The sequence below is a fragment of the Thamnophis elegans genome, chromosome 1 (assembly GCF_009769535.1).
Source record: "Thamnophis elegans isolate rThaEle1 chromosome 1, rThaEle1.pri, whole genome shotgun sequence".
Taxonomy (NCBI): domain Eukaryota; kingdom Metazoa; phylum Chordata; class Lepidosauria; order Squamata; family Colubridae; genus Thamnophis; species Thamnophis elegans.
In genome coordinates, this window is record NC_045541.1 from 120494839 (window position 1) to 120520175 (window position 25337).

Below are 25337 nucleotides of genomic sequence, written 5' to 3' on the forward strand. Positions count from 1 at the left end.
GACAAATGGAAGTTTTTGAAGACTTGCCTATTGTTTATTAATCTGCAGGTTTTTGTACATTCATGAATAATTTTTTTTTAACTATTTTTGGACATTATGTTTTAACTGAGAAAAATAAAATCCTTCTAAAGAGAATTGAATCAAATAGTGCTGTTAATTTAACCATTTTTCCCCTCAATATGGTACTCTTAGGGATATTGGATACCAAATCCCAGTCAAGCGAGCCAATGGGTACATTGACTTGGGGATATGAAAGCTAAATTTCAGCATGTTGGTGAGGCCATTTTGGGAAACACTTAATTGCAAAATAGTACTAAATAATTGTACTATTTGTGTTATAATGTCAATTTAAATTTATACTCTGTAAGTTGCTTACTTTGGAAAAAGTAGATTTCTGTCAAAAAGGTTCCATTAAAATCTAATTTACTTGTTTATATAACCTATACAATGTTATTTGAATAGCCGTCATTTTCATATATATAACAAATATACTACCTTTTACAATTAAATCCATACAATGCTGAAAGTCATTTTTTTACTCAAGAAACCACTCAAATGATAAACAAAAGCTAGCGAACCCTTTTATGATATAGTTCTGGAATAATTGTCCCCTTCTAAATAAGATTTTCAGTTATTTATTTTACTATTTTTATGAGTAATCTAAAAGAAGGCATAGTATTTACGTGTGTGCATCCTGTTGTAAACCTTTGTGAGTATTCTATGAGAAGATCCAGAATTAATTTAGATGATGTCATGAACTGAAATAGCAACAGCAGTATATCTGAACTATAATCTACTGTTCATACATGTATCCTCCATGCTGAATGGCAAACCACTCGTGTATTGCTTTGTAAATTGTATTTGTAGAACCCATGTGGACAATTATGTTCTAGTTAGATGCAGTGATCAATAATGGTTTGTACTAAATATAAAATAACCAAAGTGAATCTTATTAAAAGAATAAAAGGGATATGTGTGGTTATGGCACATCCTATAATTCAAATAATGTTTGTATCTGAAATGACTCGTTAACAGAAAACTATGTTGTGTGACACAAAATAAACATTCCATTGTTATTCCTTTGTTTAAGATGGGAAAACGGGAGTGTGAAGCATACAAAGGCATGTCTATTTAACTTTCTTCAATATTTGCCAATTGGGCGTAATTATTTGCTGGACTCTAATTTTGAATGTTTAGCCTTACAGCAGAATAACTACTCAGTTTTATCAAGTGACCTGGCAGTGGATTAATTTTTCTCTAAGTCATGAGGCAGCCACATATTTAGCAAAATAAAAAGAGGGATTATGAGGTTATATTAGTATTGTCTCTACATGATAAATGAATAGACATGAATGTGTTGTGTATGGATAAGGGCGCAAGTGCTTCATAGATATTAAGTGAATGTAAATGTGGTTGAGTATTTAGAGATAAACTAGGTAGAAACTCAGGAAAAGGTTTATTTTGACTGATTTGCATTTATGCAAAATTATCTTCCTGTATTTTTTAATGAAAAGCTCAGTATCTATAGGAATAACATGTTGCCTGAATTGTTTTTGTAATCTTTACAAAATTAAACTCGAATAGCAAAGTGCCAAACTTACCAAACCTTGAAGTTCCACAATCTCCAATACTAAAAATCATTGAACTATGCCCAGCTGCCAGTAACTGCATCTTAGTCATTCTTTGTATTTGTTGTTAACCTTGTTTTGCTTTTGTTGTACTGGCTTGTTGAGATACTGGTCTCCAGCGATTTTTAATTTCAGAAAGATTCCATCATCTAACTACTTCTGTTCCTTGATTGTTATTAATATTGTATACTAATAGTGTATGTAGAGCTGTCCATGAAGACAGATTAGAAACTTTAAAGCAATGTTTCTCAACCTCAGCAAGTCTAAGATGCATGAATTTCAACTCCCAGAACTCCCCAGCCAGCAATGAATTCCACTTGCTGAGTTTGAGAAATACTGCTTTAGACTGTTGGAAGCGCAGAGTTCCATTGTTATCTGCAAGTATGTGTTGCTTGAAACCTTTTAATTCACAGTAATTGAACCTATGCCAATTCAGTGGCTGGTGTTGATTTTTAGAAAGTTTATACAGACTTAATATGGCATACCTAGGGTTGTTTGGATTTAGAGAGGAAATAAGGTCAGCTCTGCTTAGTGTTTGGATGAAAAAATACCAGAGCTGTAGTCTAGACAGGAAAGTTGTAAACTTATCCTAGAAGGCAACAGGGAACATTTTTTGTATTTATTGCCAGTAATGGATATGATTGACTCAAAGGAGACATTGAGATAGATGGATGGATGGATGGATGGATGGATGGATGGATGGATGGATGGATAGATGAATGGACAGATGGGCGGACAGACAGACAGACAGACTATACCTGGAAGAGTACAGTATATGGAAGAGTAAATTTCCCTACCATATCAGGGAATGGGAAATATCCTGTGCAGAGAAGACCCACAAAGATGTTTACACTAAAACATATAAAGAACAGTTGCTGGAATTGAGCGTTTCTAGTTTAATGAAAAGAAGGACAAGGGGTGACATGATAGTGGTATTCCAATATCTTAGTGTTGCCACAAAGAAGAGGGAGTCAACCTTTTCTCCAAAGCACCTGGAGGCAGGACAAGAAGAAATGGATGGAAACTAATCAAGGACAGAAGCAGCCTAGAACTAAGGAGGAAGTTAGAATAATTAATAAGTGGAACAACCTACCTCCAGAAATTGTGAATGCTCAAAAACTGAACGCTTTTAAGAAGAGACTGGATAACAATTTGTCTGAAATAGTATAGGGTTTCCTGCCTGAGCAGGGGGTTGGACTAGAAGACCTCCAAGGTCTCTTCCAAGTCTATTACTCTGTTCTGTTCTAAATATATGTATCTGTTGCCAAATAAAAGCCTTCTCTGTAGCTCTTAAGGTATTTTCCAGAGACCCACGTAGGTTCTTGGAAATATATTTCAGAACTAAAACACTGTTTCATTGAGGAATATGTAGGAATACAGAATGTAAGAATGTTTGATTGGAAAACATGTAAGAGACATGGACATTAATCTACTAGTGTAATCCAGAAAAATTAATATTTTCTAAGTTACAGAAGCTATAGCTTTCAAGATGTAGTCAGAATGGATTCCTCAGCATTTCTGCCTGAGAATCTTATACTGCATATTAGAGGGATTGAACCTGGGACTTTTACATATGCAAAGATGATATGTAACTGTGGAACAGAACTACGATATAACTATGGTTTCGATATCATCAGTACATTACAAAATTGAAAATATGAGTTCTACTTTGCAAAAATCTGATTCAGCAAAGTACCGTTGGATGCACTTCCAATGGAAAACCTTTCAACTGCCACCTAGAAAATAAGATTTATTTTTCAATCTTCTTTTCTTGATTTCATGACGTCCTAATATAACAGAATTTTATTACCTTTTTATTGACCTGTTTGCTGAATTATAATTACTTGATACTAGGATGCATAGTTTGGGAGAGTAAGGTGCAATCATTCTTCCAAACTTTCTTAAAATGTTTAAATTTCTGTAAAGAGTCTTGTCTGTTGGTCTATATTTTATGTATATATTGAAGCCTCTGTTCTGGAAATGATACTGAATTTACCATGACATTTTTTTTGCTCATACTCACTAGTTCTAATCACGAATTGTACACATCACAGATAAATCTAGAATGCTCGAATGACTAATTCTAGAACAGTTGGAAGCATTTTCAATTGCCTGGATTAAATGATAAATTAATATATTGTGGTTACAGTAACTATGTGCTCTGTTGTAGTTAGTTTTTCCATCTCTTTCAACATATCATTTGTATTCTCTGTCAGTAATTACTACTTTGAGTTGTAATATGATGCTTGTATTTCAGTGATAGTAGTTGGCCACCTTCTCTTCTGTCAGCCTTTTTATTGTCTTCATACTTGCAAATGATTTATTCAAATACATTTAAAGTATTCCTAAGTAGATCTTTTCTATGCCTGTATTCTGACTTTCACTTTAGCCTTTTGCATTTGTTAGAAGAAGAAAAATGTTCCAAAATGTTGGACATTGTACCATGTACAGTTCACCTTTGTTGATGCACCTTTGTTGGTTTGCAAAGCAAAACTTTATCAAAGCTTTAATAGAAATAATTCAAGTCAATGTTTTTAACCATGCAGTTGGATTTTAACAAAGCATAAACTACTGACACCTAGTGCCTAAATCAAAAACTTGAGGAATATTGAAAATATATCTAACATCTTCAATATAAAGATGAATGTGAAAGTTAAACTGAGATGGGAAGATACCTTTAAACTTTACCCTTGCCATCAATTTTTTCTATTATTCTCCTTTCATTTGATTTTATCCCTGAGAATAAAGTTCCGAGGTCTATAATTTTTTTAAAGTTTGTATTATAAATATTTGTGTGGTTACTGATAGTGAGGTCCAGTTTATTATTTTCTTTTAAGAGGCTGGCTGCTGCTAGCTGCCATTTCTTTTGTATTACATTTTTTTGTTTATTAATATTGTTGTGAATTTTACATTTCATTCACCACCTAGGATTACTTTGGTGAGCAGTCTGGCTGTATAAATAGAAAATAAATAAAGAAGGCCTCTTCAGATGTTATTGCCTCTCCAAATACAGTATTTTACTTAGAAACTGTGGTAAGGCAGAGTAACTGTGGTAAATGGAAACATTTTATAAAAGGATAGCACTGTACCTTCAAAACAAAGACATATTGAGAAATGTTCCCAGTCTCTCTCTGTTCATCCCCTACTTCCAAGTGTTGCATTGGCTGCCCCTGCGATCTATATTTAAAAGACTACTTATTTTTTTCAAGGCCCAGCAAAGCAGACTTCTCTCAGTGCTAAACTTTGAGCATTGCACACTGTAGTTATTAGTACTTTCCTACAAGACTTCTTAATACTTGCTGCACTGATGACTTTATGGCTCCTGGGCTTTCTCCAAAATTAGCAGTTTTCAATGCTGGTAAGTGAGGAGGAAATAGACAAGCGCGTGGAGGAGCAGGTTTTACCTCAATCTAGCAGTCTCAGCTATACTGATATCACAGGAGGGTGTGTCGGCTTGTGTGTTCTCAAGTAAATATGGAGAAAATGCCTGTGTAGAGCCTCTGTTTCATTTTTCCGCACTACTATGATGTGTGAGCTAGGGTGTTTGACTAATACTAGGGAGATCCAGTCTCAACTTCACCCAAAGTCATGAAGCCTCAATGAGTGACTATTGGGCAATCATTCTCTCTCAGGTCAACCTCCTTCACAAGGTTGTTATGGTAGGAAAGAGCACTATTTATTTTATTTATTAATCAGAGTTTTCTGGCCACCCATCTCCCGGAAAGTGACTTTGTGTCCTGCCTTGAGATCCTGACGGAATTATGAGAAATAATTCTAAGAAGCAAGCAAGTACTGGCAGCCTGTGGGTCCCAAAAGATTCCCCACCCTTGTTGTAAAGAGCCACTTCCTTTGTTTTAACAGCTGTGTGTTGTGGAAGAAGAAGCTTTTCTTCTAGCTCTGCCTTCCACCAGTGAAGCTCTTAGGGAGGTGGAAGAAGAACACTGCTTTATCTGGTTCCTTCAGGAGGAGGTTTTACTGAGGTGGTTTTACTTGAGGTGGTCGAGATGATAAAAGGAATGACAATCAAATCCCATTTCCTTCTTCCTACAGCTTTGAATCATGAAGCACAATGGTAACCATGTTGGCAGATAATAAGTTCTTAATTAAGTCAGTCAAGATTTAATAATAACTCTGCAAAACCTTTGAACATCTGTAAGGTATTCCGCACTATGAAATTGCAATTCTCATTTCCAAAATTGCTGTAAAACAGATTTTTCAGTGAGGTTCTGTACTGTAACCCTCATGTTTCTTCGCAGAATCCTGCAGCCAATTCTTGCATATATAGATTGGTTTATAATATAATGCCCTGGTCTTCCTTCTCTTCTATTAATCTAATTTACAAGAAGGATTGAAGTATTTGTTTTGAAAGATTTCTCAAGAATACTTCCAGCCTGCTTTAAATGTGATAATCCTGAATAATATACTTATCAAAGGCAAATATATCCGCACAGTTTCTCGTTTATCATCTGAGCTTAGCTGTTATTTAATGTGCAACAAATACTGAGCTTCTGCTGTCTTATCTAAAAACAAATATGTGAGTCTTCATCTGAAATCAGATAAAAAATGTATGTTTGTCATATAACACAGTTTTATTTATAAAGGAATCTTTCCAATATTTAAATCTTATAAAGATCTAAAATTAGCATGTACCTTTCAGCAGAATTACCAGCAATAAAATCGGCTTAAATTCTAACTCAGCCAGTTAAACAAACTCATGAGCTTTCTTTTGATTGGCATAATGGCATTTGGAGAACTGTCATCACAAGTAGCTTCAGTTCTTGAATCAGTCCCCCATCCAAGTATCTTCTGGACCAACCACTTGCACATTGGTGCCTTCTCAGCAAGTTTATTAATGGGCACAAGCAATAACAGAATCTCAATCTGTGCTTTGCTATTTTTTTTTATTTCTTTTCCCAAATTGCAATTAGTGCAGCATTCTTCTAAGACATCTTCCCAGTCCCAGTAACCTTACAAGAGATCTAGAACTAATATGGTCAGCAAGTTTTGTATGACCGGTATTCAGTTGTCCAACTATATCGGGTGCTGATAGAGTCTTAAATTCAACACTTTTAGCAGCAGTTCAGTTTTCTTGGCTTTTTTCTTATGTTTCAGTTTTTTGTTCTGGCCTGTTGGATTGAAATAGAAGTGCTTTGTATAAGAGATTAGCTCACTTGGTATCTCTTAAGGAGACACAACTGGGTTGATAAAAGATATAATCCATGGGTTTTGTCTGTGCCAAGCTGATGTTTAATAAAGGCACTGTCTATCTGATGTCAGGACCATGTATATGAATTCTATAAAAGCCATATTGATCTAGGACAATAATAGGCCTGCTTGATAAGAAAATTGTGTCCAAGTTATGATTTTTAAGTAAAAAAATAAACTAATAAAATTGGATGAGAGGGTGTATCTTTAATAACAATAAATGTAACAGATTGCTTAAAGTTTTTTTCCTTGCCATTGGGGGGGGGGGGTCTCATTAAAATAAACAGTAGATATCAGCAGTTCATTACCATGGACTGCTGATATATACTGTTTATTTCAATGGGCATAGATTTATTTTTTCACTGTTGGATATATTTAATTTGACTACTCACCTAATATGTGTAGTTTAGTATAAGAAATATACCTGAGAGAAGAAGAAAAGAAGAAATTTCAAGATATTGGAAGTTACATTTAGCTTACAATCAGGAAGTGACCTTTTGTTTTATTTTTTGTTTTGTGTCGATTCATTTCGTGGAGGAAGTTGTTTGTTTGCATAGATCAAAATACCTTACGGGGTTTTTTAGGATTTTTTTTTTACTAGAAAAATGCTCAAACTGTATACTCTGGAAATAGTCTTACTTCTTTTGTAAGATAAGATGACAGGAAAAATGAAGCCAATTTTCCTGTCTTTCTTGGCATAGTCTACATGATTTATCTTGTTATGTGCATGCATACCCATTTTAATATATACAATATAGCTATTTTTAGCATTTGCTTGCTTGCTTGCTTGTTTGTATTTTTCTATTAGTTGTCTTGCTTCTTTGTTGCCTTTTGTCTTGTTTTATCCCTTTAATAAGAATCAATGAAATCGGGAGTTTGATCTACCCTTAAAAAGCTATATTTCTCTCAATAGTGGCTTGTGTTCCTTATGGCCCTGACCCTACAATCTCATAATCCTCTGTTTTCACAACAGTCTTGCCTGCTTAGGGTTGAGAGGCTGTGGACCAAGCTGCAGAGTCAAAAAAAAAATTGCTGTGGGAACTAGTTTTGCTTCAACCCACATTGCTTCAATGGAACTCTCAGTCAGACGCTATCTTGGCTCCTCATTCCTTCACATCTTCCTCCCTTTTCCTTGGAGCAAAAGGAAGAAAAAGGAGAAGGAGAGCCCTTGGCAAATATAAGAGCTGGGTAGTCCATGGGTCAGTCCTCCCATCCCTTTAATCAAGAGCTAAATGAATTCATAGCTGCCAATTATATCCCCCCCCCCCCAATGCTACAACAATGCCTAGGAAACTGACAACTTTCCCAGTAGCCAACTTTAGGAGATGGTGGCAAGGGGAGGAGGAAGTCACTAAAAACTATCATTTCCACAATTATATTGACTTCTGGATTACAGTTCTGTCTATAAATTTAATAGCCCTCCATTCATGAAGAAAGCACCTCAACATCCAGCCTCTTATGTGTAATAATAGACATGCTATTCAAGAAACAGAAGATGTAGAATTTCACTTTTGTATCACATTCATTTAATCTCATAGAAATATATTCTTCATCTGAATAAAAACCAGTTGTAGAAAAAAAGAGTTCCTTTAGGTCATGAATTTATGACAATATGTACAAACTTTAACAGAGAAGGAAGAATACACCTTTCTTAAATAAGACTGAGGAGGAAATGGTAACATTTATTAGTACTTGGGATAGCAACAGTTTATTGTACTTCTGTGTTTATGTGTTTGTGTGTGTGTGTACTGCATACTCTGTTTGTTTGTGTGTGTGTGTCACATGTACACACAGATTATAGATAGATAGATAGATAGATAGATAGATAGATAGATAGATAGATAGATAGATACATACATACATACATACATACATACATAGACAGGAAGAAAGACAGAAAAACAGACAGACAAACTCTCATACATACACATATGTATATACATACATACACACACACTTCAGAGTTTTATTTTCTTTAGAGAAAATCTGGCAATTTTTTATAATTCTATTTTGTCTATGATCATTTGTTTGATGTGGGCATACTAGTGCTGTATCCAATTTTACATTATTTAATTGAATTTGCTGTGAATTTTTATTTATTGTTGCTAGGTCTTTCAGCAATCTATCCACTATGACTCCAATATAATTTACTGAATAAGTATATTGAATTTATATTAAATAGCAACCAATTTATTAAAGCTAATAGCTATATTTTGGGAAATGCTATTTTAGGGTGTTTGTGAGTTATTGAAGTGAGAAAGTGGGACCTTCATATATAGCTATCTAGGTTATGAAAGAATATCTCAGATAGTCGACAAGGGACAATTCCATGTGCATTTTCATAAGTATGTTTTTATTATGATATGTATGTATAGATTAACTGTCACTTCATTCTTTTTTTCCCATTTCTTTCATCATCTTAAGTTTTTTTTCTTTTCATCAGGTTAGGAGTTATAGAATATATGTACATATATCAATACACTTTCCATTCCATATTGCCTTTTTGTGTTTTAGAAGTCATTGTTTTGTATTTATTTGTATTTGTATTTATTAATATTTGTATGCCGCCCTTTTCCCCAAGGGGACTCAGGGCGGCTCACAATTCAAGGGGAGGGGGAGACAAACCGAGTTACATATAGGACAATACATCATTAAAAGCACAACATTCATACAATTCGGGTACGGTGAAGGTCTTTAGCCCCAGGCCTGTCGGGACAGCCAGGTTTTAAGTGCTATGCGGAAGGTCTGGAGGGTGGTGAGGGTACGAATCTCCATGGGGAGTTCGTTCCATAGGGTCGGAGCTGCCACAGAGAAGGCTCTCCTCCGCGTAGTTGCCAGTCGACATTGACTGGCTGATGGAACTCAGAGGAGGCCTAACCTGTGGGATCTAATTGGTCGAGTGGAGGTAATTGGCAGTAGGCGGTCTCTCAAGTACCCAGATCCAATACCATGAAGGGCTTTATAGGTGACAACTAGCACCTTGAAGCGTATCCGGAAATCAACAGGTAGCCAGTGCAGCTCGCGGAGGATAGGTGTTATGTGGGTGAAACGAGGTGCACCCACAATCGCTCGCGCGGCCGCATTCTGGACTAGCTGAAGTCGCCGAATACTCTTCAAGGGCAGCCCCATGTAGAGCACATTGCAGTATTCCAGCCTAGAGGTCACAAGGGCACGAGTGACTGTTGTGAGAGCCTCCCGGTTCAGGTAGGGACGCAACTGGTGCACCAGGCGAACCTGGGCAAATGCCCCCCTGGTCACAGCTGACAAATGGTGTTCAAAAGTATTGACCCCCCAGCCTGAGAGATGGAACACTTGGCCAATTAGTGGGAAGGAAGCACAGCAGCCACTCGGTCTTATCCGGATTGAGCACAAGCTTGTTAACCCCCATCCAGTCTCTAACAGCCTCAAGGCCCTGACTCATCACGTCCATCGCTTCATTGAGTTGGCACGGGGCGGACAGATACAACTGAGTATCGTCCGCATACTGGTGGTATTTTATCCCGTGCCGTCGAATGATCTTGCCCAGCGGTTTCATGTAGATATTAAAGAGTAGGGGGGACAGGACCGAGCCCTGCAGCACCCCATATGTTAGGGGTCTAGGGGTCGATCTCTGCCCTCCGACTAACACCGACTGCGACCTGTCTGAGAGGTAAGAGGAGAACCACCGTAGAACAGTGCCTCCCACCCCCACCTCCCGCAGTCGTCGCAGAAGGATACCATGGTCGATGGTATCGAAAGCCGCCGAGAGGTCCAGGAGTACCAGGATGGAGGCATGGCCTCCATCCCTGGCTCTCCAGAGATCATCAGTCAATGCGACCAAAGCGGTTTCTGTGCTGTAGCCGGGCCTGAAGCCAGACTGGAATGGATCAAGATAACTAGCTTCCTCCAAGGACCGCTAGAGCTGAAAGGCCACCACCTTCTCAACAACCTTCCCCACAAAGGTGAGGTTGGAGACTGGACGATAGTTGTTTAAAACGGCTGGATCCAAGGATGGTTTCTTCAGGAGAGGTCTCACCACCGCCGCCTTAAGAGCGGGGGGAAAGACCCCCTCCCGAAGGGAGGCGGTAACAACTGCCTGGATCCAGCCCCGTGTCACCTCCCTGCTGTTGACAGCCAGCCAGGAGGGGCACGGGTCCAGCACGCATGTGGAGGCACCTACAGCTCTCATGGCCTTGTCCACGTCCTCAGGGGCAACAGCCTGAAACTCAATCCAGCAATGATCTACCAGATTATCCCCTAGTGCCTCGGCTGGTTCTGCAGGGTTGGAGTCCAAGTCCGCCTGAAACCGAGCAACTTTTTGTTTTGTTTATTATAAATATATGGCCTCCCTCTTCCTATGTTTCATCTCTAATACATTTTCTGGATTATTTTTAAAAATTCACATTTCAGGAAGTGGGTAAGCACTAAAGAATCAACCACACACTAACTACAATATTCATCTGCACATCCACAAGAGTCCACACATTGTTCTGACTGAAACCAGGCTAACGGTTTTATGGGAGGTCTGAACAGCAATGGCCTCATTCAGTGCCTGTCTGCTTTCTTAAGATACTCTATTTGAAGTAGCTTTTCTGAATACCTTTATAGGTGTTTCAGCTACCCATTAATTTCTACTAATGAGTACTATTCATTCACTCATTCAATACATACTGACCCATGTATTCATTTTTGCTTACTTTCTAGACATTATCAAAAAAATGGAAATGCTTATATTACCCTGGAAGCCATATATGTTTCTTTTTCTTTCTTTCTGTTTTTGTTATTTTTTTCACTGTTTTCTTACACTTTTATGTATTTTTTTCTTCTTTTTGCAAATGAATGCAACACCATCACTATAATTTTTGTGTTTTGCTGTTTTTTGTTATTAATTAAAAAGCAATAAGATATAAATAAAATAAATAAAATATTAATATTAATACAAAGTGAAAAACAAAATAATTTATTTTAACAAAATATAATCAACTTTAGTGGGTGTGTTTCAATGTATTTTACAGTTTCCACTTCAGCATTTACTGCATTGCAGCCAGGAAAAGCTGTATGATATCAGATATGGTAGTTCCTTTGATATTTGTGCTGGCATCTCAAAAACCTTTGTAACATTGGTCTGACATATTATTTCACTTTTTATAGAGTACCATGCTGCGATTTTGCAGTTAAAAAGGGAACATAAGGATGAAATTGAGAAACTAAAAGTAAGTATTCTTGGGCATTTATTTCTAGAAAAATATTTCCTCTTCCACTGTCAAAATTTTATATAAATTTGTTGAATGTTCTTATTAGGCATCTTCTGTATTGAAAATATTTTTCATCTTCGAATGTTGTAAGAATTTTAAAGAGTCTCAAATTACACTTCCTTAGAGACATAGTAGACCTCTGTGAATGCCAATTTTTTTTAACTATTAGAGAGACCACAGGATAATATAAATCAATCATCAATCAGTCCTGTCATTTATGCTGAACTGTTTACTTCATTTAGCTTAAAAGAACCATCCTGGTATTTAAAGATTAGGAAAAATATGAGTTTTAGGTTAATATATATGGAATTTTTTTGTTAACTATTTACTACAATTGGGTTTTCAGTAACAAGGATTTAAAGTCTGGTATGCAAGAATCTTCATTTTTTGTGTTATTTGGTAACAATATATATCAGTTAAAATGATCCATTGCTTCAGACACTTGTCTGATCTGAAAAGAAAAGGATACAGAATAAATATTTACATTTACAAAAAGTAATATTTCTATTATTCTATTTTCCTTAATTAGTAAATATTTCCACCATAAGAGTAAGTTAAATGAAAACAGAAGAATATGTCTTTGTGTTTTGCATTTATATCCAGGACACCTGATCTGTACATAAGCTTTTTTGGAATCTTTGTTGATAATATCCTTTTTCTAATTGTACTTAAATGTTTTCATTGAACTGTGCTGCATTGAATTATGCTGTGAGTCCAAAACTACCTGGGTCTCTACCTATTTCCCGTTGATTTCTCAGTTTCTGGATAATACAAACTTCGCAAGGTCAACTCATCCTCCGAGACATTTAAAGCAAAATGGTTAGGACCTTATGATTCTCCAGATGGTGTTGGATCGGTCCTCATGATTCCTAACCATTGACTATGTTGGCTGCATCTGATGGAAGATTAGTCCAACAACATCTGGAGAACGACGGGGTTCCTTGCCTGTTACATACCAGCAAACCTTATAAAAATTCATTTAAAAAAAATATCCACTAGAGGTCAGTTACGCATCTCTTTCTTTTGCTGGTAGAGAAAAGATGTTACAAAGTTAGTTGCTTCCTGTTTTCTCCTATCTTAGAAATATTAACGCTTTGTAGAATGTTTTTTACACAGCACTTTGCAGTGATTGTCTTACACTATGTCCAGGCCTCTAGCCTCTGGCTATATATTTTGCATCCTAATGGGGTGGAAAATTCAGAACTTAAATACAAATACTCAAATGAATTTATTGAATATGAGCAACTAATTGCAAAGCAAAGCTCAGTGTTACCGCGTTTCCCTGAAAATAAGACCCAAGTGGAAAATAAACCTTTGCATGATTTTTCAGGATGCTCATAATATAATATCCCAAAAATAAGTTCCAGTTAAAATTGTCAGCCAGATGGACACATTTAGTACCATATTCCCTAAAATAAGATCTAACCAGAAAATAAGTCTTTTAGAGTAAAAATTAATATAAGACCCGGTCTTATTTTCGGGATAACGTAGTTATCATAGTGACCTCTTCAAAAGAAAGTGAAAAGAAATAACATTTCTATGAAGTGAGCAACTGGATTAAGAATTAGGGTGCACTTTCATTAAATTCTTTAAGAGAATTACAAATTTAATTCTTTGGTAAATAAAACCATCATTTTCTGGAACATCTCAGAGAGTGAGATAATCATATACTTTTCTGTTTTTATAATATGTCTTTTTATTTTAATGTTAATAGTTAATACTAATTAATATTTACTTAAATTAATATAATAGATTAATAAATACTAATTTATTATTATAAGCAGTCTTCAAATTTAACAGTAAGGTAAGTCAGGATCCTAAAATTCAAAAATTCAATGTATAAATGTTAGAACTAAGTATTGAATTTATAGTAAAGGTAGTCTGACTTAAAACCACAATTGGGACTAGAATATCCATTTATGAGTATGGTGATTGTTAAGTGGTCAATTTTATGATTTGATTTGTAGTTGTTAACTATGTGGTCATTAAATGAATTCCCACACACACACTTGCACTTTGCTTGTTGGAAGTCAGTTGGGAAGGTAGCAAATGGTGATCACATGATCTGGAGACACTGTAACCATTGTAAATACTTGTGGTTGCCAAGCGCCCAATTTTTAATCCTGTGACCATGGAGATGCTGCAATGGTCATAAGTATGAGAACGGATCATAGGTCACTTTTTACAGTGTCATTGTAACTTCGGACGATCATTAAACAAATGCTTGTAAGTTGAGGACTTCCTGTATTCGACCAGAAAATTGCCCATGGGCAAGTAACAAGAGTCAGAGTGAGGTGGCAAAGTATCATAGAATACGAAAGAATACTGTGCCACCTTATACTTCTTCTAAAGTTTATGAAATAAACTTTACCAAATGTTCTTCTGTAAAACTTACTTGAGATTAAGTACTATAAAACATGCATGTGTATAGTACTTTTGCTTTCAAATATACATATGAAGGATTGGGCTATAAAAAGCTGCATTTTGTTGCTGTATCATGTTTTACAGCTCAGGTCTGGTTACTCAAGCACACCCATTTGTTTATTTACTTTGCAAAACACAAAGTCTTGTTAGGCAGTAATAGGAGGGAGGCATGATAAAGCATGAGTCACTTCCACCTGCTAAAGCAATATATTGCTAATGGCAGAACAAGGTGTTAGGAGAAGTAAGAGATCTACTTACCACTGTTAGGACTAAAAGTAGAAGAAAAGCTGTGTCCAAAGAAGAGATAAGTTACACCACATCAAAATTCAAGACATTCTAAAGGCCTCTTAGGATGATAACACAAAGTTAGTTCAGGCTAAGAGTCCCTAGCTAATTTCTAACATTGTGAATTCATTGGGGGTTCTAAAAACACCACTTCCCTCTGCCTGTTATAAAATATGTATATCAGTGTATTATATTTCAACATATTCAAAATATTTGTTCAAGGTTAGATATTAGCTACACTATTGGTTATGTGTCTTAATTACTGAAAAAGTTTTGAATTGGTAAATTTCTAGGAAGAAGATGATTGGAAATAAATGTGTAGATATTTAAATGCCTTTATAGGGCAGTTGTCAATTTTCCAAATGTGGGGTGATTGGCATGCTAGCTGGTAAATATAATAACTTTGGCTTTTGCATGGTTGATTTTCAGCAGTTTGGATCAACAAGATGCTAGCATCTGGAAGCTGTGTGCACAGTCCCACTTGGAATACACACACAACAACAACACTGACATAATTTTTTGCAAGACAGAAAAGAGGCTCAAATTCCCATAATATGGGTTTTATTTTGGAAACAGCCGCTATCACTTCTCATTCAGTCCACATTTGTTTGGATCATTATTCACTGTTTAGAACAGCAGCCATAGAAAATGCTTACTTCATTGGCTTGTATGAAAGGCAAGAGCACTCTCAAAAGTTGCCTTGGGCTTTTACTTGGACAAATTGGCAGAGCATGAGAAAGTATTGAAATGCTAAGCCGGAATCTTTATTAGATTTGTGTGTGCTGGGCTTTCCTCTTTGCTTTGCTTGGATAAGCTAGCTTCTTTCTTGTGCAGCTACTGCATAGGCAGAGCAAGAACAATTTTTGACAGCAATCCAGCTGTGGGTGCACAAGCCATGAGCCTTGCGCATGCAGAACTGGACTCAGAACTCTGGGCTAAGTGGGAACATGTTCTGACATCAATCACAACAAAAATTCAATAATGCTTCCTTTTTCTTATTCCAAACGTTATTCCTGTTCTATGGCAGAGTCCGCTTCCAATCATGCTTTCCATTTCCCCATAATTCACTGGCGACACATAATCCATAATTTGAAAACATCCTGTAACGTATCCCACTAAGTTTTACATGGAAGGATATTGAACCCCTTTTTGGCTATTATCAGTTGTTTATTGGGAGGCAACATGGTTTGATGCCACAAAATTATTAGAATCCAAAGTATTTCTAATAGCTCAAATTTATTGATTGTTGGAAGCTTCCCAGAGTTGTTGAGAGTTGAACAGCATGCGAGTTTAGTAAATTATTATAACATCAACATGAAATCACAACTGCCAGTTCTTTAGCTGGTATTGGCCTTCATATACATAAGTGTTCTTCCCAAGAAGCTAGTATGTCAATAGATATCAGCTCGGTATATGAGTGGAGCTAAGCAGTGGCCCTTTGTAATAGAAAGAAAAAAATAGTTGCTTTGTGATTTGTTATTATTATTATTTGAAATTCAATCTTTTTACCAATTTACTGGATGGCTAGAGGAGAGAAAGTATCACTTCTGCTTGATGTCCCAGACCAGAAGATAATTTAAAGATTTTCCTAACCTTGGTTTGATAATCCTTTCTGGATCAGAACCTTTATTCTTGCATCCCATTAATGTTTGACAACTTGTTACTTATGTAACAATAACATTTTACTTAATATTTTGCTTACTTGTCCTTTGATTTTGGAAGGAAAAATGCACATATATGTGTAAAGGTGACTTGCCCTGAATCAGACTTTCCATGTGTAATAATTTTCAGGTCTGCGATAACTGTGTTTGTAGAAGCACAGAATAAATGATTATTGCAATATATTCTATGCATCTCTAAAATCCATAGGGAATACAGGGGAAATTCTTAAGAAAATATGTCATTATCAGCTGCATTTGTCCTGTAATTCCTATAGTGCTCTAATAATATTATTACTGGTTATAAACTGCTGCACTATGCCTAATATTTCTTAGTATACTTTACATGCTTGAGATAAATGTCAGTAGAATTTTTATTATTACCAAAGAGAAAGATCAGCTGCTAGCATGGCTGCAGATTTATACTATATTTACTTATCATGGAAGGCATATATTGTATTATATAAGTATTATGAATTTAGGCAACCTAAATTTTTTCATACAGACTATTGGTTTTTCTTCCAGTTCATGACTGACTAAGTAGAAACAATGTGATATGCTCCAAGATGTAGAGAATGGTCTTCATAATGTTTCTATGATTCTCTAATGGTCTTTGATCTTCAGAGAAAATTATTTCTGATAACTTTTGATATAGTCTGAGAATTCCCCTTTACCCTTTTCCTGCAAAGAAGAATGTCTGGTAAAGGATATAAGAGTTTACTTCAAAGCCTCTTTTTTTTCTTATGAAGTAGTATGCAACATTTTTGTTTTGGTTTCAAGGAAAGTAGAAATGATGCAAACTAAAAGTTGTTATTTTTTTCCCTACAGTCAGAAGGTAGCATAAGGGACTGTTCGTACCAAAATTATGATGTACAGATATTGTATCCTAGAATGATCAGTATATGAATAAACTCCCACATTTTAAGGGGGGAAAACAAAGCAGAAAGCTCAATAAATCATATGCTGCCAAGATGCTGCTTAAGGAAAGCTGTAAAATTAATAAGAAGACTACATTTTGCCTGTGTAAATATGTTGCTGAAAATACACCTGTTTTTGTAGACAGAGCACAATAATCTAACTAACACACCATGGCATTTTACTTATCATAAGTTCATAAGACAAAGAGCGATTAATAGCGCAGATTAACTTCCTGAAGTCTGGTATCGTCCAGTTACATTGGGCAAACTCTCTTGTCAAGAATGTTCTTTTGCTGTAGGGGGAGAAATTTAATTCTGACATGCCTGGAAAACAGTAGCTTGGGGGAGACCACTGTAAAGCACCATTTATCGTATGCACAATAAATCAGGTAAAGCTTCACAATGATTTATACATTGACTTTTCAATATTTTTTCACAGTCTGAGTTTGAACTCGAAGTCTTTCGTATTCGAGGAGAACATGCTCTATCAATAACAAAGCTTGAGGAACACATTCTATATTTAAAAAATGAACTGGAAAATAAGTTGTACAAGCAAGGTGAAGAAGCAAAGGATGCCTGTGTATCCACTGAAGATGACAACCCACCAAAAACATACAGAAATGTATGCATCCAGACAGATAGAGAAACTTTTATAAAGCCAAATGAAGATGAAACACGGACACCAAAAAATAATCAGAAAATTCCAAAGAAACTTTCCAAACCCTATTTGAATAACAGTGTTTTGGCTTCAGTTGATCATAAGGAAATATGCAGTACTGGCCAAACCTCAGGAAATGTTTTTTCAAAGTTGGACCAAACAGTGCCGCCACCTCCTCCTCCTCCTCCTCCTCCACCTCCTCTTCCTTTCTCGCTATCTGATTTAATCCCACCACAGCCACCACTATTGCCAACAAGCTTAAGTTCTGCCCAACCACCGCCGCCGCCGCCGCCAGCACCACCACTACCGCTTCCTTTAGCTTTTGGTGTTCATCAGCCATCTCTACCTCCCCCACCAGGGCCGCCTCCAACAGGAACAGGACCTCCACCGCCGCCGCCACTGCCACTTGGCTCTAATTTTTCTTCAATGAGTCAAGGTCCTCGAAAACCCACAGTTGAACCCTCTTGTCCCATGAGACCGCTCTACTGGAACAGAATCCAAATATCAGATAACAGGTACAGTTATGTCTTCTTGCTTATATGTAGAAGGTATGGGTATATTGTATAGCCACATACTTACATAATACATAAATACATATGTGTGCATGGGTGTGCAATTTACCAAAAAAAAAGTGAACAAGAGGCAAAATTATGAGAAATAGTCAAATAGATTAAGAGAAATTTGAAAATTTGTTTACACTGCTTCGTGTTATCAAATATTTTTCCACATAACTCCTATAGTTTTCTTGATCAGACCTATACTTGTGGCTTACACAACAATGCCATTTGACATAAAGTATTCTCAGGATGACCTATGATATAGTTGCTTAGAAGGACTTCAGAGAAAAGAGTAAAGGTATTCTTGCAGCTTGTAGCAATATTTTATTTTTTTACATTTTGCTGCTATATTAAATGCATGTGAACTATTGAAAAGAGTAAAGCATTCATAGCAAAGGAAGATAATACTATAACCAATATCTATGTGCAATCTGACACTTTGTAATAGCAAATAACACACTTAAAAGTAAATTTTGAATGAGAAATTATCTTCCTTATCTACGCTTAGCGATCACTCGTACATTTCTTTCTTAAACATTTTTTTTAAAAAATATGTTGGATATAATAGAATGCCAAACCTATTTCCCATTTCCTTGCTAATTACTCTTAGTTGAAATCTCACAGAACAGCAATATCCATGCCCCATAGCACCAATCTGCAGATGACTGCTTAGAAGTAAATACCATACAGTCTACTCTATAGGTATGAATATGATAGCAAGTTTAATTATTTAGCGAATCAACTTATTGTAATAGACATATTGACATGTATACTGTTTGTCAATAATATCTCATCAGTCCATTTGCCACATTGACGTCCCTTTACCTTATCTTTCTTTCCATGACCATATCATTTTTTTTTTTGGGGGGGGGGGGGGGAGACTAGTAATAAGTAGAATGTTGTTTGAGTGACCCCTGCTGGAGAGAAAATGTCAATTGCTACTACTGAAGAAAACATTTTTTCTTCAGAAAAAAAAAGAGAAAAACAATCTGTCTGGAATAATTTCCTTTGCTAAAAGGCAATGGAAAATATATGAAAAAATGAAGACTGTTTTGAATTGTAGATTTCAGTATTCAGCAATAGATTTTGTGACAAATGTTACAAAATGAATGTGGACAATGTTAGAGTATTCTGTGAATTAGTCCTTTCCTTCTGCTGATAATTCACAGGTCTGCAAAAAAAATTTTTTTCGAGAGCTGTTTTGGTTATTCCACGTAATTTTATGTTTTTTGGTGCACTGAATCCGAAAATGACCTCCATTTTGTCATAGGACATCATGTTTCCTGACAATTTAGGTAACTAGGTTAAATAAGGCAATACTTCAAAATAAATGGAAATAGACTTATAAAATTAAAGTTTTATTACAATATTTTTATGAAAATCCTTTTTTGAACTGAAATGAGCTCACCTACACACACTCAACTCGATTGTTCTTCCTTGTGAGGCTCCTCTTGGTGCATTTACGCTTGTGAGTAGCATCTGGAATGTCTCTCTGAAGCATACAACAGTAGTCTGCCATCATTGTAATGCTCCATTTTCCCTGGTATCTCCTTTCCATCTCTTTAATGTCTTGGTGGAATCGTTCACCTTATTCCTCACTCACAGCTCCCAAATTTTCAGGAACGTAGTCAAGGTGAGACTGGAGGAAATACACTTTCAAACTCATCAGGCAACCTAAAGCTTGAAATGCTTTCAGCATTCTTCCAACGATCTTTTGTAGTGAGGATCTTTGTTATTGCCTAAATATTTCTGTACAACTTCTTTAAATGCAATCCACCCTTCTTTTTGGGGATCCATCATCCCTCATCCATCATGACAAACTCTTGATCAACTATAAGCCTTCTAATGTCTGGTCCGACGAACACACCTTCCTTCAATTTTGCCTCCGACAGGCATGGAAACTTGGTGACCAAATATTTGAAGCATTCTCCATCTCTTGGAAGTGATTTTACGAATTGCTTCATCAATCCCAATTTTATGTGGAGAAGTGGTAGAAGAACTTTATGGGAAGGTACCAAAGTTTTTCGGAGGACATTTTTTTCACCAACTGTTAGCACCCTCGGCTGCCAACTCTTCTTGGTCCAGTGATTTTGTTGGTCTCGACTGTCCCATAGACACAGAAAACAAGGGTATTTGGTATACCCAGCTTGTTGCTCGAGCAGCATGCACAAGACCTTCAAGTCCCCACACACTTGCCAACCATGGTCTTCATATTTAAATTTACGAAGAACCAATTCCAAGTTCTCATAGGTTTTCTTCAAGTGTATGGAATGACCTACAGGTATGGAAGCGTAAAAACCGTTGTGGAGTAAAACTGCTTTGAGACTTCTTTTTGAAGAATCTATGAAAAGACGCCATTGTTCTGAATCATATTGGAATTTAAATTGACCCATCAGACCTTCAATCAATGCAATAAACCAACTTGTCTTCCTGGGCGAAGTAAGGAACGAACTCCTTTTCACGATGTCTGAACCACGAAGATGACACTCCTGCTTTTCAGCCTTGATCCAAGTAACTCAGTGGCATCTTTGGGAAGATTCAAGTCTCTTACCAAATTGTTCATCTCCTCCTGAGGAAACAATTTTGGTCTTGTATCATCTTCAAAGTCAGAACTTGATTCGTCATCTGGTTCAGGTATGACTTCACCTTCATCGGAGCTAGGTATCTCTTCCAAGGTAGCAGGGGGCTTGGGTACTGGTATATCTGTGCCATGGGAAATGGGACGAATTGCTGAGTGAAGATTGGGGTATGAAATGGAATGCTTCCATTTGGAATTAAAACCTTTCACATCGCATGAACAAAAGTAACAGTCATCACTATGGTTCTTTTGCTCTCGCTATACCATAAGAATCCCATAACGGAAATATTTTTTCTTATCCTTGAACCAGTTTTGGAGGTCCTCAACATACCGTTTGCACACTTTATGAGGCACCCAAATTTTATCTTGATCTCCAATTTTTAGTCCAAAGTATGCAAAGTATACTTTTTTCACAAAGTCTGTAATATTCTGCTGTTGCTTCAACACTGTATATTCATCACAGATGAAACAGAAACTGTCTGACGAATTAATACACTTTCGCAGAGCCATAACATAACGGTTGAAGAATGATGAGCTAACATGAATTGCGGTGAAAAAGTGTGAACAGCCTAGAACCAAGAACCTAATGATGATTTGTGCACAAGTGTGGCATGCAGGAGAGAGCAGCTCTGTGTCTGTACATGAGACGTCACAGGGCTGGCCACTGTCTGGAGATGCTGCTATCTGCCGTGTGTCTCCCTCCCACTGGACTTTTCAGGAAAGATTAACCCCTTCTACCATTAGAAGCACAGACTTAAAACTTGCTTAGCTTGTGTATATATTGCTGACCATCAGATTTACAGTGCTATTTTTGTTTTTACATAACTCGGACAAACCCTTTAAGGTTTTTTTGGCATTTTATATCTTAAATGGACTTGATAAATTTGAAGAGAATTTTGCATGTTGTGGCAAATCATGACGTCTAGGAGTTTTTTCAATATTTTATTTGTTTTCAGTACATCAAAATACATGGGAATTAGATGAAAATAATCAAACAGCATTTTAGTCGCAGAACTGTGTAATGTTTTCTTCATCTTGTTTCATCCATAGCAATAGTGGCGAAATATTGATTGGTTTCAAATACTGAGATCAATTTCTAAATCAGGCTTTCCTTTAATCACTATTTGTTGAAGAAGACATAGTGGTCTTGTACGAATTATTCCAATTAAATTCATGTGTCACACTAAACTGAGCAAGATATACATAGTCAACTATAATAATGAAAGATTTTGAAGAGTTACATTTCTACTCCAAACTTTTAAAAAAAATAGTATATACAGCGGGCAGAAGAGCGAAGAAAATCTTGTTCATAAAATAATTTTAAAAAATATTTGTAATCTATGTGATACCAAAACAATTGAGATAACTGTTGGGCATTATACAGTTCTTCATACATTTGTCTTATTTCAACTACATTCTAAACCATATTATTTGTCTTATCATTTGACATTTTAGAATGATTCTGGTTTCCTACCCATGGCCATTTGTTTATATAGTTTCAATTTGTAATCTATGCAATACCCAAACAATTGAATTAACTGTTGGGCATTATGAAACATTTCTTTCAAAAGTGATCTAACCCATCTGCAAAACATCTGTACCTTTAAGAGACAATTTATGAATGTTTCTCTTTTTTTGTCTTATTTTAGTCAACAGTCAATGCCAACTCTTTGGGACTCATTAGAAGAACCCAATCTTTGTGATACAAATGAATTTGAATACTTATTCTCAAAAGACACAGCTCAGGAGAAGAAAAAAGCACTAGCTGAATCCTATGAAAAGAAAACAAAAATAAAAAAGGTATTTTTATTTTCCAACTACTGTATTTTTAAAAAAACCTAATTTTATTTTAAATGATTTTGAGTTTAGCATAGAATAAAAATTACAATTACATTTAAATTAAAAAAATCTATGGCCAAGGGATACAAAATTTGGACAAAAGTAATCTGTTTCTGATTCGCCAAGAATTTTTATTAAAGCCAGCATCTGGGATTAATTTTTTTCAGACTTGTTTCAGGCTGTTAATTAGCCCTTTAAAATAGTACTTCCATCAAATAAAGAACATGACTGTTAGTACCATATCCTTTCATTTCACATAACTGTAACCTAAAATTAAATCTTCCTTGGTACATATGCCATGATATTTTTGGCATTGCCCCCAACTAAATTTATGAATCTCCTTTTACTTTTAATACCAATCAGGCAACAGAAATTGAAAGTTATTTTAAAGACAGTGTTTCATGTTTTACAATCTTGTTCAGATGCTAAATATGAATTATTTTGCTTTGAAAGGAAACAAAATTAGATAGCACGAATCTGTATTTTGCACAGAACTCTCACTTATAGCAACAGATTGCTATTATTCTACCTTTCCTAAAATAAAAACTGGATTCACACGTATGGGTTATTTGATTGTAAAATAAGATCTATTTAGGCAATTCACTAAGCCATAATTTATAATGAGACCAAGCTGCATGTATAGTTTTGATATTACAAATATGAGAGACCGCCTCCTGCCAATTACCTCCCTGCGGCCAATTAGATCGCATAGATTAGGCCTCCTCCGAGTTCCATCTGCCAGTCAGTGTCAACTGGCAACCACACGGAGGAGAGCCTTTTCAGTAGTAGCTCTGACCCTTTGGAACGATCTCCCCGTGGAGATTCGTACCCTCACCACCGTCCAGACCTTCTGCACAGCCCTTAAGACCTGGCTAGCCCGTCAGGCCTGGGGATAAAGATTATGATCGGTCCCCACCCGAATGATGAATGAATGTTGTGTACTATTTTACTCTTATGTATTGTTTTGCGTTTATTGTCTTGTACCCTCCCTTCCCTATTTTTATGTAAGCCGCCCTGAGTCCCCTCAGGGAAAAGGGCGGCCTATAAATATTAATAAAATCACTAAATCACTAAATTAATCGCTAAGGATCTAAATAGCGCATGATCAGAAATTAAATGTAGTCAACATAGCCATTCTGTGTTCTACTCTCCCTCTGGAAACAAATCATACGCTTGTCTATTTCAACTGCATGCTAAACCATATTACTTGTCTTATCATTTGACATCTTCGATTGATCCTGTTTTCCTACCCATGGCCATTTGTTTATACAGTTTTAGTTTGTACTAAATTGTTTGATAGGAAAAAGCGAAGGAGATATAGCTGAAATACAGTAAGTACATAATGAATTGGAGAGCTTCAGAAAATCAAGATGTATTAGTTTTCTTGGCAAAGTTTTTCAGAAGTGATTTGCCATTGTCTCTTTCCTAGGGCTGAGTGAAAGTGACTGATACGAGGTCATCCCTCTGGCTTCATGTCTAAGGATGGACTTCAACTCACAATCTCCCGTTTCTAGCGTGATGCCTTAACCACTAAGCAAAACTGGCCTTCTCAATATATTGTAATGAGGCCTTAAGAAAGCATATCTGCTATTCACCTTCTGCTGTGAGAAAGTATATGTGTTTTCGGTGTGGTTATTACCTGAAATGTTGATTGAAAATTGCCAAATACATTTCTCAGATAATATTTTTTGAAATTTAAATAACTCAATTTTGCAGACGTTTATTATTTGCCATATGCCAGTTTCTCTTATGGAACCTAACATTACCAAACTGAGGCTATTATACTTTCTTTGTACAAAGAAAGGGGATAATTTGTGTCACCTGCATGATATAAATAAGGCTCCATCCATCATTTGCAGCTTTTTAGTGCAGGCCATTACTATATCAGTGACAGAAGATAATGGGTTTTCTGCCTCTAACTGGCTTTATATAATTAGTAACACATGTTCTCATTTACAGTGAATGTCAATATTTTGAATGAGGAACATTTTTATATTTTAAGAGAATGTCATCAGGTTTATTGCTTGTTTCATAATTATGAAATATTATAAATTACTATTTCATGGTATTTCTAAAAACAATTTGAGAAGTCTGCATCAGCGTTTTATACCAGAATTTGACCAGTGTAACCTTGCTGTGAGTTTCAGCAGCTTTTATAATGTAGGATTATTGCCAGATGTCACACAATTTTTCAAAAGTATTTATTATTTCAACCATTTTCTAAACTCCCTGTTCCTTAATACGTGACTTAAAAGATATTCTTTAGGCAGTTTATTATATATCAGCACTTGCATTCTGTAGATTTGTAACAAGTTGTTTTTCAGATGTGAAGTTATTTATAGACTATGTGATTT

The 25337-nt window shown here is 36.0% G+C and overlaps 1 protein-coding gene across 1 annotated transcript in view; it reads left to right on the top strand.

The window, feature by feature from the left end:
- FMN1 (formin 1) overlaps positions 1 to 25337 on the top strand; it is a 130910-nt gene that overhangs the window by 47643 nt on the left and 57930 nt on the right. Inside the window, exons 7-9 of the mRNA XM_032213656.1 lie at positions 11964 to 12025; positions 17791 to 18534; positions 22801 to 22944. Coding sequence (XP_032069547.1) covers positions 11964 to 12025; positions 17791 to 18534; positions 22801 to 22944 — 950 coding nt within the window. The remainder of the gene's footprint in view (positions 1 to 11963; positions 12026 to 17790; positions 18535 to 22800; positions 22945 to 25337) is intronic.